The sequence below is a fragment of the Salmo salar genome, chromosome 10 (assembly GCF_965601325.2).
Source record: "Salmo salar chromosome 10, fSalSal1, whole genome shotgun sequence".
Lineage (NCBI taxonomy): Eukaryota > Metazoa > Chordata > Actinopteri > Salmoniformes > Salmonidae > Salmo > Salmo salar.
Genome location: NC_138300.1, coordinates 17,725,469 through 17,741,323, shown reverse-complemented (window position 1 = coordinate 17,741,323; position 15,855 = coordinate 17,725,469). Strand labels below are relative to the sequence as shown.

General features: G+C 42.1%; 1 protein-coding gene across 4 annotated transcripts in view; it reads left to right on the top strand.

Moving 5' to 3' along the window:
- LOC106613636 (microtubule-associated serine/threonine-protein kinase 3) overlaps positions 1-15,855 on the top strand; it is a 57,413-nt gene that overhangs the window by 1,894 nt on the left and 39,664 nt on the right. For 2 of the 4 annotated variants that reach the window (XM_014216095.3, XM_014216094.3), the window contains exon 2: positions 7,929-8,018. In XM_014216095.3, coding sequence (XP_014071570.1) covers positions 7,929-8,018 — 90 coding nt within the window. Of the gene's footprint in view, positions 1-7,928; positions 8,019-14,511; positions 14,979-15,855 lie in introns of those variants that run through there. The other 2 variants (XM_045687406.2, XM_014216096.3) reach the window with 1 other exon arrangement.

Genomic DNA, 15,855 nt, shown 5'->3' with positions numbered 1-15,855 from the left:
AACACAAAATGAAAGCAAAACATGGGAGCTCTCAGGTTTGACCGTGTGTTGCAGCAAATACAGCTCCCCTAAACGTCTACCTCTACAGGATATAAACATAGCACCTCACGCACTAATTAAGTAGGTGGAGAGCTGCAATCTAACGATTAACAATGAGGTGACACACAATGTGGAACAATCTAATTCAGAGCATTGTAGATGGGTTGGAGGGGTGAGAAAAAAATATTTTGAAATGATGAGGCGTGACTGTGAGTGATAGGTAATTATGAGTTAGCACAGTGCAGTGTCTTTGTGCAGAGGCTTGTTTTCCAACCATCTCTCTTTATTACTATGACAACAGGCTCATCTCGCTGCTGCAGAAGCCAGTGCTATGTTCTGCACTGGATCTGAAGAGCCCTCTGCTGCAGCAGCACTCAAACCATATCAACATTGTGCATTTGTGATAGCAAAGCACAGATCTGTACATGAAAATCAATAAAGCCAGCCTTCCAGCAGCGTCAGCAACTTCTGACGGACAGCCTGCTACGGTATTATAGCTGAACGGTCATATTTTGACATGTGAGCAAGATGGCGGATGTTTTGGGGTGTGCTTCTATAGCAAGTCTTCCTATAGAATAGGGCTGTGACGGTCATGGAATTTCGAGGACGGTTATTGTTTATTTTTTAATATATATTTTTAAATGTTCTCCTCCGCTCCCGACTGCATGTGCTTCCATATAAATAGATGATATGTATATGTGTGCTGCTGCTGCAGGGAGGGGGTGTCAGCCTAGGTAGCCAAAGGCTTGTTTGCTAGAACACCTTGCTTGTTTCAGCAAGGAGCAAGAAAGTTTCATCACGTTGTTAAGAATCCATGTTATCGCAGAAACAAGACTCAAACGCAAGGATGCCTGGGCTTGCCGTCTTCAGTCAGCTCTTCGTTCCACAAAACAAACAAAAACAGTTATGACAGTTCTTTTTTTTTTTAAACGGTTTTCACCCATAACTGTCGGTTACACGGTTATAACGTAATTGTGCCAGCCCCACTATAGAATACAGAGGACAGCATGAGTTTATTGTATGTTCAAAACACAAGAACAGCTTCTCAGGCTCCATTCAATATCTAGAGGGTCTAGAAGACGTCTTAATCAGTTGTTGTCTTTTTGCTAGCTAGGGCCATTTACTTTAAGTGCTGTCTGTGTTCCCTATGTGTGAACTGCTGACTGCGATTAACTTGCAGATGATTGTTGACATATCAACCAGGATTAAGGTTTATGGACATTTGTGACTGTTGCTGTCTTCATAATCAGTGGCTCTATTGGAGGGGGAGTGGTTTCTCCTCCCCTAGACAATCACTACTGGGAGGTGAGGACGGGGGAAGGGGATACCTACTGTAGTCAGTTGCACAACTGAATGCATTCAACTGAAATGTGTCTTCCACAGTTAACCCAACCCCTCTGAATCAGAGAAGTGCATGGGGGCTGCCTTAATCGACATCCACCTCATCTGCGTCCTGGGAGCAGTTGTTTTTCGGGGTTAACCGCCTCCCTTAAGGTTAGAACGGCAATTGTTTTTGCCTTGCCGGCTCAGGGATTTGAACCAGCAATCTTCCAATTACTGGCCCAAAGCTCTTAACCGCTAGACTATGTGCTCTTCACCTCTGAATTAGTGTTAGTAATTCAGTCTCCCCTGTTTTATCAGTGGCAGCTGTCAGTGGCAAAACTAAGACCGTCGCCGAAACAAAGACAGTTCTGCTGAGTTATTTGAGGTAGGAAATAAAAGAGGAAGGTTCCACACCACTCTCTCACTTGAGTATCTTACCTAGTTATTTTCAGATGATCTCATTTTGCTATTTTGTAGCTTTAGTAACTATGTGTGTGTTTTCTATACCTGTTTGCTCCTTTCCCTGTAGGCTTTACAGACACTCCAAACCCTTGGTTGCAACCCTTCTAATTTAGTGTAACCTGCTCACACAACCCATGTGGAATTCCTGGTCTCTTGCAGCGTTTGAAACTGACAATCTGCGGTCAAGAACGCCGAGTTCGTCTCAGCCTATGCTTTAAAAAAATAAAAATAGGATACCCATTAGCCATTGCCAATGGCGACAGCTTGTCTTACTGGGGTCTGACACATGCTGCCCTTCAGTCCTTTGACTTTTTGGCCCTGATGTAGACATGGGTCACCCCAGAGAACTCCAGCTGCTCTCACTTCATCTGATTACGTTTTTCTGTTATAGTCCGAGAGCATCTGGTTGTCATGGTGGTGACACAGGGCTACTCATTTCTCCAAAGTAGACATTTTCTCTTGTCTCCCTCTCTCACCTGTCCATCTCCTCATTTGAATTCCATGCCGTCACTGTCACTTATCCACTCAGACTTAACATTGTTGCCATCTATTTCCCACTAGGTGCCCTTAGAGAGTTCCTCAATGAGCTTGAAACCTTGATAAGCTCATTTCCTGATGATGTCCCACCCCTCTTTGTACTTGGCGACTTCAACTTCCTGATGCCTGCTTTTGATTAATTTCTTTCCAACTGTTTCTTTCCCCTCCTTGCCCCTTTTGACCTTCCCCAGTCCCCTCCCACTCACAAGGCAGGCAATATGCTTGACCTCATCTTGACCTCATCTGTTCGCCTACTAATCTCACTTCAACTGCCCTCCAGGTCTCTGATCACTACTTTGTTTCCTTTTCTGTCTCCCTCTCTTCCAACCATAGCCACTCAGCCTCTATCCAGATGGTCATGAGTCGTCGCAATCTTCGCTCTCTCTCTCTCCCACTACTCTCTCCTCTTCTATCCTATCATCTCTCCCTTCTGCTAAATCCTTCTCCCTCCTGTCTCCTGATTCTATCTCTTTGACTCTACTCTTCTCCCTTTCTGCATCCTATGATTTGCACTCTCTCCTTTCCTCCTGTCCGGCTCGGCCCTCCCCTCCTGCTCCATGGCTGAGTCACTCATTGCTAGCTTACAGAACAGGGCTGCAGGCAGCTGAGCAAAAATTTAGAAAAATGAAACTTCCGGAGGACCTATCATCCTTTCATTCCCTCCTCTCTTCCTTCTCTTCCTCTGTATCTGCTGCTAAAGTTACTTTATATCACTCTAAATTTCAAGCTTCTTCCTTTAACCCTAGGAAACTATTTTCCACCTTCTCCTCCCTCCATGGAACTGCCAATCTGCGGTCAAGAACACCAAGTTCATCTCAGCCTATGCTTTTTTATTTATTAGGCTCCCCATTAGCTGACGCCGAAGGCGACACCTTGTCTCCTTAGTCCTCCACCCCCTCCCTCCTCCCTCTCTGCGGACAACTTTGACCTTCTCCCATTCCTCACTTCCTTCATCAACTCATCCCTGACCATTGGCTGTGTCCCCTCTGACATAGAAAACTACAGACTGGTATCCATTCTTGCTTTTATTTCCATAACACTTGAGCCTGCTGTCTCTGACCAATTCTCTCACTATCTTTCTCAGAAAGATCTTCTTGACCCTAACCTGTCACGCTTCAAGACGGGTCACTCAACCGAGATTGCTCTTCTCTGTGTCATGGAGGCTCTCTCTGCCAAAGCTGACTCTCTCCTCTGTTCTCATCCTCCTAGATCTATCCACTGCCTTCGACACAGTGAACCATCAGATCCTCCTCTCCACCCTCTCAGGGCTGGGGTCTCAGGCTTGGCACACTCTTGGATTGCATCCTACCTGGCAGGCCGCTCCTACCAGGTCACATGGAGAGGATCTGTGTCTGCACCATGTACTTTCACTACTGGTGTCCCCCAGGGCTCAGTTCTAGGCCCTTTCCTCTTCTCTCTATACACCAGTCACTCGGCTCTGTCATATCCTCACATGGTATCTTTTAATAAAAAAATATATATTTTACTTTTATTTAACTAGGCAAGTCAGTTAAGAACAAATTCTTATTTTCAATGACGGCCTAGGAACAGTGGGTCAACTGCCTTGTTCAGGAGCAGAATGACAGATTTGTACCTTGTCAGCTTGGGGATTCGATCTTGCAATCTTTCGGTTACTAGTCCAACGTTCTAACCACTAGGCTACCTGCTGCCCTTCTATCATTGCTATGCAGATGACACTCAACTGCTTTTCTCCTTCCCCCCTTCTGGCACCCAGGTGACGACACGCATCTCTGCGTGTCTGGCAGATATCTCAGCTTGGATGTCGGCCCACCACCTCAAGCTCAACCTCTACAAGACGGAGCTGCTCTTCCTCCCGGGAAATGCCTACCTGCTCCAAGACCTCTCCATTACAGTTGACAACTCCACAGTGTCCCCCTCCCGGAGTGCAAAGGACCTGGTGTTACCCTGGACACCCTGTTGTTCTCTGCAAACATCAAAGCAATGACTCGCTCCTGCAGGTTCATGCTCTACAACATCCGTAGAGTACGACCCTATCTCACACAGGAAGAGCCGCAGGTCCTAATCCAGGCAGTTGTCATCTTCCGTCTGGACTACTGCAACTTGCTGTTGGTTGAGATCCCCGCTTGTGCCATCAAACCCCTGAAACTTATTCAGAATGCTGCAGCCCGCCTGGTGTTTAACCTTCCCAAGTTTTCCCATGTTGCCCTGCTTCTCCACACACTCCACCGGCTCCAGTCAAAGTTTTGATTTACTACAAAATGGTACTTGCTTACGGAGCAGCAAGAGGAACTGCCCCTCCTACCTTTTAGGGTATGCTCAAACCACACACCCCAACCCAAGCACTCCGTTCTGCCACATCTGGTCTTTTGTCCCACAGCACCCCCCCCCCCCCCTTTACCCCCTCCTCACGCCCAGACCTGACAACCCCCCCCCCCCCCCCCCCCCACATAAAAAAGCCTTTTGTGAACTAACACTCCCAATTTAGTAATTTCCCCCTTACTAGCTCTGATTTTGCTGATAGCTACTTTATTGAGGAGAAATATACTTACTATGACTGTGATATGTGGTTGTCCCAACTAGCTATCTTAAGATGAATGCACTAACTGTAAGTCGCTCTGGATAAGAACGTCTGCTATATGACTAAAATGTCAAATGTAAATATAAGACTGTGTACCGGTATGTATATATCTGACACGCTATATATTTAGATTCTCAGATGGTGTCTGCATTGGGACATTAGGCTAGACCTGTCAGACAACCAGTGTTATAGAGCTAGACTTGGACAATAACCTTTTAATGGGGAAACCAGGCCAAAGTAATCAATGGTCTGAAAGGTCTGTTCATTTAACTTCTGCTTTGACTGAAAACAGCAAGACCATTGTGCTATTGTTGCCGTTAGAAATACTAAGGTTCCTAAGACAAACCCACGCTTTATTCGTAAGAGAAATTTGAAGAGTTTTAATGAGCAGCCTTTCTTTCATGATTTGTTTTATTTTTACTGGAGCAAGATTGAGCTTATTCCTGATGTGGAAACTGCCTGTAAATTCTTTCATGATGTTTTTTTCCAAATAGTCAACAAACATGCCCCATTCCGCAGGTCCAGAGTTAAAGGGAGGGATAATCTATGTTTTTTTTCTGAGCTGTCTTGTATTTTTCACGAATGTAATCTAGCCTAGGCTAAAGCAAGGAAATCATGTTCTGATGCTGATTGGCTTCTTTTTAGACAGTTACGAAGCAAGTGTAATTTTCTTCTCACGAAGACCAAGTCTGAAATTTTATGTCTGTTACCACTGATAACCTGAATGACCCTAGAACGTTTTGGAAGGCTATTAAGTCTATGTCTGGAAACAGTAATGTTAATGAATGACTGTCATGTGTATTGAAGGACTTGCTGCTGGACTTGCTTGCTGTTGCTGCATATGACAAAACTGAAATGCTGAATTGTTTCAATGAGCACTTTGTATCATCTGGTAGGCTGTTTGATTCAGTGTCTTCTGTCTCTGTACAACTCTGTGTGGATGAACCAGCGAGAGCTGGTCAAACGTTTTGCTTTTTGCCATTCTCAGTGCAGGTGGTACATAAAGCCCTGAAATCCTTAGATCAGAGAAAGCCTGCAGGTCCTGATCTTCTTGATCCCTGCTTTTTAAATCTGGCAGCTGATTTCATAGCTGAACCACTTACATATCTGTTCAATCTAACCCTGGAATGTAATAAAATTCCAAAGATCTGGAAATCAGCATTTGTCCTACCACTTTTAAAAGGAGGAGATCCAACTCTTTTAAATAATTATAGGCCAATCTCAAATCTGTCACCCCTAGTGAAAATACTTGAAACCCTTGTGAGTGAACAGCTAAAATAGTTTTTATTTACTAACTCAATTTTATCAATATACCAATCGGGCTTCAGGAAGAAGCATAGCACAATTACAGCAGCCATGAAGGTTTTAAATGATATCGCTGAAGCCCTTGACCAAAAACAGCACTGTGTCTCACTTTGTATTGATCTCTCTAAGGCTTTTGATACAGTTGATCATGCCATACTGAGGCAGAGATTGTCGAGTGTAGGTCTTTCGGAGCATGCAGTTGCATGGTTTGCTAACTATCTGTCTGTCTATAATGGTGTGCCCCCGGGCTCTGTACTTGGTCCCCTCTTATTCACTATTTATATAAATAATTTAGACAAAAATTTGCAAAATGCACAGCTTCACTTTTATGCTGGTGATACTGTTATTTATTGTTGTGCCTTGTCTCACAAAAGCTTTCCAGAACTTGCAAACTGCTTGTTATACTGTTCAACATACCTTGTGTTAATTGAAGCTTGTCCTCAATACTGACAAAATTCAACTAATGGTGTTTTCTAATGCAAGAAATAGATCTCTGAACCTTTCACCTATTACTACCTGTCAGGGCAATGAGATTGAGACTGCAACCTCATATAAATATCTTGGAATTTTAATTGATGACGGCCTTTCTTTTAAATTGCATATTCAACAACTTACAAAAAAAATTGAAGCTGAAGTTGGGATTTTATTTTGTGAATAAGGCCTGTTTTTCTTTTGAAGCCAGAAGGAGGCTAGTATCATCTACATTTATGCCTTTGCTAGACTATGGGGATATTTTATATATGAATGCTTCCGCTCAGTGTTTGAGATCAATTGACACCCTTTACCATGGAACTTTGAGATTTAGTTCTAAACTGCAAAACCCTTACGCACCAGTGCACTTTATATACCAGGGTTGGCTGGCCTTCTCTAGTCACTCGTAGGCTCAGTGACTGGTATACTTTTATTTACAAAGCCATTTTGGGTCCACTACCATTTTATTTGGGGAATTTTTATTGTTCAGAAATGTGGTGAGTACTCTCTTCGTTCGCAGGACTTTATCCTGCTAACTGTTCTAAATGTCCGAACTGAATTTGGTTAAAGGGCTTTTATGTACTCTGCGCCATCAGCTTGGAACGCCTTACAAAATACTTTTAAACTGGAAGAACTTGTCCCGATTGGTGTTTTTAAATCACTGATGAAGGATTTTGAGACTGATTACCTGACCTGTCAATGTTTTTAATTTGCTGTTTTATGATTTTTTTTATACTCTTGTGAATTCTATGGTTTTTACTAGATTACTTGCAGTTTTTCATGTTGTCTGTCTGTAATTGTGTAACGACTTGGTGCTGCCTTTCTTGGCGAGGACACTCTTGAAAAAGAGATTTCAAATCTCAATGAGCCCTTCCTGGTTAAATAAAGGTTAAATAAAATTTAAAAATGAAAGCAAGTGAGCAAGAAATCATGCTGTGACATGCCCTGGACATCGATCTGGTGTCTTGTACAGAACACTGAAATGGCTATTCGATGACAGACTATTATCCATACAATCAGGTACTATCTGGAAAAAGTATCCCAAAACACGGCTGGGAAGTAAGTTGGTGTCATTTGCAAACAGTTGCCGAGTGTCTATCACAGACCTATAATGTCAGCCAATGAAAGTGAGACCTTGGGGTGCATCTCAGCGATTACCCAGGCACTGGTAGGCAACAGCAACCGTGCTGAGTCAGCACACTGATCCATGTGACCGTGTCTTGCCTTACAGTTTGTCACACACTTGCCAGAGCCCAACTCTACTGAGCCCATGCAGCCCATGCAGCCCCTGCAGCCCCTTACAAACCCTACATCCCTGGAGGTAAGAAAGACAGCCCACATACAGCACACAGCCACATACAGCCACACAAGGGCATCAGGCCCACTTTATAGAATGGGCCGGTTGGCTTGAGAACAGCTCCTGTGAGGAATTATGAAGATAGCTTTAAAGCAGACGTTGCATTTACGGACAGTATTTTTGCTAATTTCATTTCACTGATGAAAGCACATTTTTCATCGCAGTAACATTGCCTAATTTGTTGAACAATAAACGTTAAAACTCTGAACCATATTGTTTAGATAAAATGTTGCAACGTGCAAAATGCAGCTGCCTGAAATTGTCTTAACTATTGGAAGTCATTCGGAGGAAATGTCCCCTGGCTTATGGTGGTTGCCTGGCAACCCCCAATGGTACACTGCAGAGGAAAGGAAAACGATATGGCAAACCGAAGCGGCATACAGCATGCTATGTAGAGCACTAGGTTATTGTAATACATATAGTGAGAAATCATCTGTATCCTGATAATTTGGCAAAACTACCAAGAATATTGTTCAGTTCTGTTCACAGAGGAACTGTAATATCCCAGTAATAGTTTTTGAAATTACATTTGGTTGAACTTCATTTTAGTTTGATCAAATTATTTTTTTGACCACCAAGATTTCTTTATTTTACAACACTAAAGTGTTGTGCATCAATTTCTTTCTCTACACCAGTGGTTCCTAAACTTTTTATAGTCCCGAACCCCTTCAAACATTCAACCTCCAGCTGCGTACCCCCTCTAGCACCAGGGTCAGCACACTCTCAAATGTTGTTTTTTTGCCATCATTGTAAGCCTGCCACACACACACTATACAATACATTTATTAAACATAAGAATGAGTGTTAGTTTTTGTCACAACCCAGCTCATGGGAAGTGACAAAGAGCTCTTATAGGACCAGGACACTAATAATAATATAATAATAATCAATAATTCTGCTCTTTATTTAACCATCTTACATATAAAACCTTATTTGTTCATTGAAAATTGTGAATAACTCACCACAGGTTAATGAGAAGGGTGTGCTTGAAAGGATGCACATTACTCTGCAATGCTGGGTTGTATTGGAGAGAGTTTCAGTCTTTTTCCACACACAGTCTGTGCCTGTATTTAGTTTTCATGCTAGTGAAGGCCCAGAATCCACTCTCACATAGGTACATGGTTGCAAAGGGCATCAGTGTCTTAGCAGTGCGATTTGCCAAGGCAGGATATTCTGAACGCAGCCCAATCCAGAAATCTGGCAGTGGCTTCTGATTAAATTCAATTTTCACAGAACCGCTTGTTGCAATTTTGATGAGGCTCTCTTGTTCAGATATCGGTAAGTGGACTGGATGCAGGGCATGAAAGGGATAACAAATCTAGTTGTTTGTGTCATCCGTTTTGGGAAAGTACCAGCGTAATTGCACACCCAACTCACTCAGGTGCTTCGCTGTATCACATTTGACATTGTCCGTAAGCTTGAGTTCATTTGCGCACAAAAAAATCATACAATGATGGAAAGACCTGTGTGTTGTCCTTGTTACTGCAGACAGAGAAGGGCTCCAACTTCTTAATCATAGCTTCAATTTTGTCCCACATATTGAATATATATTTGCGGAGAGTCCCTGTAATCCTAGATTCAGATCATTCAGGTGAGAAAAAACATCACCCAGATAGGCCAGTTGTGTGAGAAACTCGTCATCATGCAAGTGGTCAGACAAGTGAAAATTATGGTCAGTAAAGAACTTTAAACTCGTCTCTCAATTTAAAAAAAAACGTGTCAATACTTTGCCCATTGATAACAAGCGCACTTCTGTTTGTTGTAAAAGTATTACATAGTCACTGCCCATATCATTGCATAGTGCAGAAAATACACAAGAGTTCAGGGGCCTTGCTTTACTGGAGTGTCCAAAAACGTCTTTCAAGCTGTCAGGCATTCCCTTAGCAGCAAGAGCCTCTCGCTGGATGCTGCAGTGTACCCAAGTGGCGTCGGGAGCATCTGCTTGCATGCGCGTTACCACTCCACTATGTCTCACTGTCATGGCTTTTGCACCATCAGTACAGATACCAACACATCTTGACCACCAAAGTCCATTTGATGTCACAAAGCTGTCCATTACTTTAAAAATATCCTCTCCTGTTGTCCTGGTTTCCAGTGGTTTGCAGAAGAGGATGTCTTCCTTAATTGACCCCCATAAATGTAACGGACATATACCAGGAGCTGTGCCAGGTCCGCCACGTCTGTTGACTCATCCAGCTGTAACGCATAGAATTCACTGGCTTGTATGCAAAGCAGTAATTGTATCAAAACATCTCCTGCAATGTCACTGATGTGTCGTGAAACACTGTTGTTTGATGAATGCATTATCTGTACAGTTTTTTGGCCTTTTCCCCCAGCATTGTCCCAGTCACGTGGTCAATGAAGCTGCCAGTTGAGGACTTGAGGACTTTTGTTTCTCAAACTAGACACACTAATGTACTTGTCCTCTTGCTCAGTTGTGCACTGAGGCCTCCCACTTCTCTTTCTATTCTGGTTAGAGCCAGTTTGCACTGTTCTGTGAAGGGAGTAGTACACCGGGTTGTAAGAGATCTTCAGTTTCTTGGCAATTTCTCGTTCAAAAGTGTATATACAGTTGAAGTCGGAAGTTTACATACACTTAGGTTGGAGTCATTAAAACTAGTTTTTCAACCACTCCACACATTTCTTGTTAACAAACTATAGTTTTGTCAAGTCGTTTAGGACATCTACTTTGTGCATGACACAAGTAATTTTTCCAACAATTGTTTACAGACAGATTATTTCACTTATAACTCACTGTATCACAATTCCAGTGGGTCAGAAGTTTACATACACTAAATTGACTGTGCATTTAAACAGATTGGAAGATTCCAGAAAATGATGTCATGGCTTTAGAAGCTTCTGATAGGCTAATTGACATCATTTGAGTCAATTGGAGGTGTACCTGTGGATGTATTTCAAGGCCTACCTTCAAACTCAGTGCCTCTTTGCTTGACATCATGGGAAAATCAAAAGAAATCAGCCAAGACCTCAGAAAATTAATTGTAGACCTCCACAAGTCTGGTTCATCCTTGGGAGCGATTTCCAAACGCCTAAAGATACCACGTTCATCTGTACAAACAATAGTATGCAAGTAATAACACCATGGGACCACGCAGCCAACATACCGCTCAGGAAGAAGACGCGTTCTGTCTCCTAGAGATGAACGTACTTTGGTGCGAAAAGTGCAAATCAATCTCAGAACAACAGCAAAGGACCTTGTGAAGATGCTGGAGGAAACAGCTACAAAAGTATCTATATCCACAGTAAAACGAGTCCTATATGGACATAACCTGAAAGGCCGCTCAGCAAGGAAGAAGCCACTGCTCCAAAACCGCCATAAAAAGCCAGACTATGGTTTGCAACTGCATATGGGGACAAAGATCGTACTTTTTGGAGAAATGTCCTCTGGTCTGATGAAAGAAAAATAGAACTGTTTGGCCATAATGACCATCGTAATGTTTGGAGGAAAAAGGGGGAGGCTTGCAAGCCGAAGAACACAATCCCAACCGTGAAGCACGGGGGTGGTAGCGTCATGTTGTTGTGGGGGTGCTTTGCTGCAGGAGGGACTGCTGCACTTCACAAAATAGATGGCATCATGAGGAAGAAAAATTATGTGGATATATTGAAGCAACATCTCAAGACGTCAGTGAGGAAGTTAAAGCTTGGTTGCAAATGTGTCTTCCAAATGGACCATGACCCCAAGCATATTTCCAAAGTTGTGGCAAAATGGCTCAAGGACAACAAAGTCAAGGTATTGGAGTGGCCATCACAAAACCCTGACCTCAATCCTATAGAAAATTTGTGGGCAGAACAGAAAAAGCGGGTGCGAGCAAGGAGGCCTACAAACCTGACTCAGTTACACCAGCTCTGTCAGGAGGAATGGGCCAAAATGCACAGAACTTATTGTGGGAAGCTTGTGGAAGGTTACCCGAAACGTTTGACCCAAGTTAAACAATTTGAAGGCAATGCTACCAAATACTAATTGAGTGTATGTAAACTTCTGAACCACTGGGAATGTGATGAAAGAAATAAAAGCTGAAATAAATTATTCTCTCTACTATTATTCTGACATTTCACATTCTTAAAATAAAGTGGTGATCCTAACTGACCTAGACAGGGAATTATTACTATGATTAAATGTCAGGAATTGTGAAAAACTGAGTTTAAATGTATTTGGCTAAGGTGTATGTAGACTTCCGACTTCAACTCTATATGTGCACTGCCTTTGAAAATACTACTCCATGTGCCGATGTAAAAGTGGATTTGGGAGTACTCAGTAGGGTCTGTAGAATCTATATATGGTGTCATTTCATGGGGCACTGAGTAATACGGAGTGTTGCAGGCCTTTTACTTGGCCCATTACATTGGCCACAATGCAAATCACTGTATATGCATTACACATCGGCTTATAGGTAAAAAACTAAACTGTTCTATGTGCTGATGTGAACTGGGGTTTGGAGTACTCATTTGGGTCTGTGGAATATATATATGGTGTTATTTCATGTTATTTCAATACCCAGCAGCACTATGCACACTCAACTCTCAAAAAACAAACGTAAAACCAACTTTTTAGTTCAAATGAAAATGTTATTTATACCATTACTTTATTTGGGCTACATTTCACTAGAACAACAGAATTTGCTTAATGATTAGTGAGTGTCTGATAAGCGCTTTGAGTTATAGCCCTAACTCGTACTGGAATCTTCTTTGGAGATTTTTGGTATTTGGCAACAACAAAAAATTGTTCTGGTAATTTTCACATAGAAACCTCATCGTGAGGATGGATGTTTGACATGCTTTTTACATCATTATCACAAATCATTTTTAGAGAACACATGCCTCCAGAATACATGCCTCCAGAATAATTTTTTCACTTTAAGCCAATATATAGTTCATATATATTTGCATTATGACCTATGGAATGGTTGAAGTAAAATGCCAGCAACACTCCGTATTATTCAGTGCCCCATGAAATTACACCATATACTGTATATACTGAACAAAAATATAAACGCAACATGCAACAATTTCAAAGATTTTACTGAGTTACAGTTCATATAAGGAAATCAGTCAATTGAAATACATTCTGTTGGCCCTAATCTATGGATTTCACATGACTGGGAATACAGATATGCATCTGTTGGGGTGTGGATCAGAAAACCAGTCAGTATCTGGTGTGACCACCATTTGCCTCATGCAGTGCGACACATCTCCTTCATGTAGAGTTGATCAGGCTGTTGAATGTGGCCTGTGGAATGTTGTCCCACTCCTCTTCAATGACTGTGCAAAGTTGCTGGATATTGGCGGAAACTGGAACACGCTGTCATAGACGTCAACCCAGAGCATCCCAAACGTGCTCAATGGGTGATAAGTCTGGTGGGTATGCAGGCCATGGAAAAATTGGGACATTTTCAGCTTCCAGGAATTATGTACAGATCCTTGCGACATGGGCTGTGCATTATCATGCTGAAACCTGAGATGAGGACAGCGGATGAATGGTACGGCAATGGGCCTCAGGAACTCGTCACGGTATCGCTGAGCATTCAAATTGCCATCGATAAAATGCAATTGTGTTCATTGTCCGCAGCTTATGCCTGCCCATACCATAACCACCCCGCCACAATGGGGCACTCAGTTCACAACTTTGACATCCGCAAACCGCTCGGCCAAACGTCATCATACACGAGGTCTGCACTTGTGAAGCCATTTGGACGTACTGCCAAATTCTCTAAAATGACGTTGGAGGCGGATTATGGTAGAGAAATTAACATTTAATTATCTGGAAACATTCCTGCAGTCAGTTTGCCAATTGCACGCTCCCTCAAAACTTGAGACATTTGTGGCATTGTGCTGTGTGACAAAACTGCACATTATAGAGTGGTCTTTTATTGTCCCCAGCACAAGGTGCACCTGTGTAATGTCCATGCTGTTTAATCAGCTTCTTCATATGCCACACCTGTCAGGTGGATGGATTATCTTGGAATATGAGAAATGCTCACTAACAGGGATGTAAACAAATGTGTGCACATTTTTTTAGAAAAGTAATCTTTTTGTGCATTTTCTGGGATCTTTTATTTCAGCTCATGAAACATGGGTCCAACACTTTACATGTTGCGTTTATATTTTTGTTCAATGTAGATTCTACAGACCCTACTGAGTGCTCCCAACCCCACTTTTACATAGGCACCAACAAAAATGTTTTTCACTAAAGCTCAATGTTGTCAACATACCAGTCTGAGCATTGTATTTTTCCATAGTGGTCTCAAGTTTTACATATTTAAAACATTTCCCATAAATTCCTTCTTGCATTTGCTTATAAGCACAATAAAAATCGACATTAATAAAAATTTAATATCTTTTGAAAGAGGTAACCACCTTGCAATGTTTTGAAATGCCTTTATTTTAAAGGTTTCCTTTATTAATGCAGGGAAGTGACGTCATCGTTTGTGCTGAACAGAATACTAGTGAAAAGTCTACTGTGTCTATGGTAGTAGACTATATCAGTCACGATGGAGTTTTGGCAGCAGAGAGACTAGCTCATGTCCACCGGGAACACTATCCAGGCAGAAGATGTAGGCCTAGGTGCTTGGATATGTGGCAAAAATAAAACGAAGGTGGCGCTGAAAGCTGGCTTCTTCAGTCATGAAGAAGTTTAATGATAGCCACGCGGACTAGCTAGTCCAGGGAACACAACATACTGCCACGGCGTTTGGAGGGTCTACCCGTGGTTTTGTGGGTTCCATTCTCGGGTCCTGTATCTACCATCTAGAAGGAGATTCAATAATTCTTTATTTTGGATCGGAATGTGTGTTCTTTTTCGTTCTAAACAACATCCACCATGTCGGATCCAAGTTACTGGACCGCAGTGCCAACCCACAACAAGTCTCATTTTGTAACAGGATCAATGCTAAAACGATCAAAAAGGTAGGAAAGGTTCTGGTTTATGTAGTTATGGAACAAAGCTCAACGGCAGACAATTATGGTCCTTTTAATGTGTTTTCTATTCTTTTTTTAAAGGATATTTTCTTGTATTGGCCTTGCTGATGTTCTCAGACAAGTCTCTGAAATAACCCGTCTGTAGATGGCCATCCAGATGGACACATGCTTGACCTCAACTTGCATTGTGTCAATTTCACATATTCAGAAACAATGTAACTAGATAAAAACATGTTTGCCATTACTTTGTAAGTGATAACATAGCCGATGTTGACGCTCATTCATTGGCTCCCATTTGGTTTCGATATTGATGCCATGCGCGGTCTTATCCCCATTGTTTTTGTTTCAGAGCGTGCAGCTAAACGTGGTCAGTGCTTAGAAAATGTGCTGATTGTGAATATGTATCGTTGGCTACACTATAGTTATGGAAAGGCAAAACAAATAGGCCTATAGGTCATTCGTGTTTAAGTCTGTAATACTGTTATAACAAAAAGGGAACAAAATAGTTGTGTATTCAATAATGAATTACCTAAGTATAGTCCTTGTTAGATCCAAAACAATGATACTATGCAGAATAAATAGGCATATTCCTGTTTCACGTAGAATTTTGGGTTGCTCACTGCTGTGCAAAACATCCTAGATCTGGATGACCAATGGCAGTCACTTACAATAATTTGATGGGTGCTTATATTTGATATTTGTCCTATTTCATACATGTACATATGTGTAATAATACGTATGTGTGAATTGGAAATGTTTTTTGCATATCGCGAGACACCCCTTGGAGAGTCGGGTCACGGCCAGGGTCTGCCATTATCAACGGTGATCCTGAAACAGTTATGGAGTTAACGTTAGTGTTAACGTT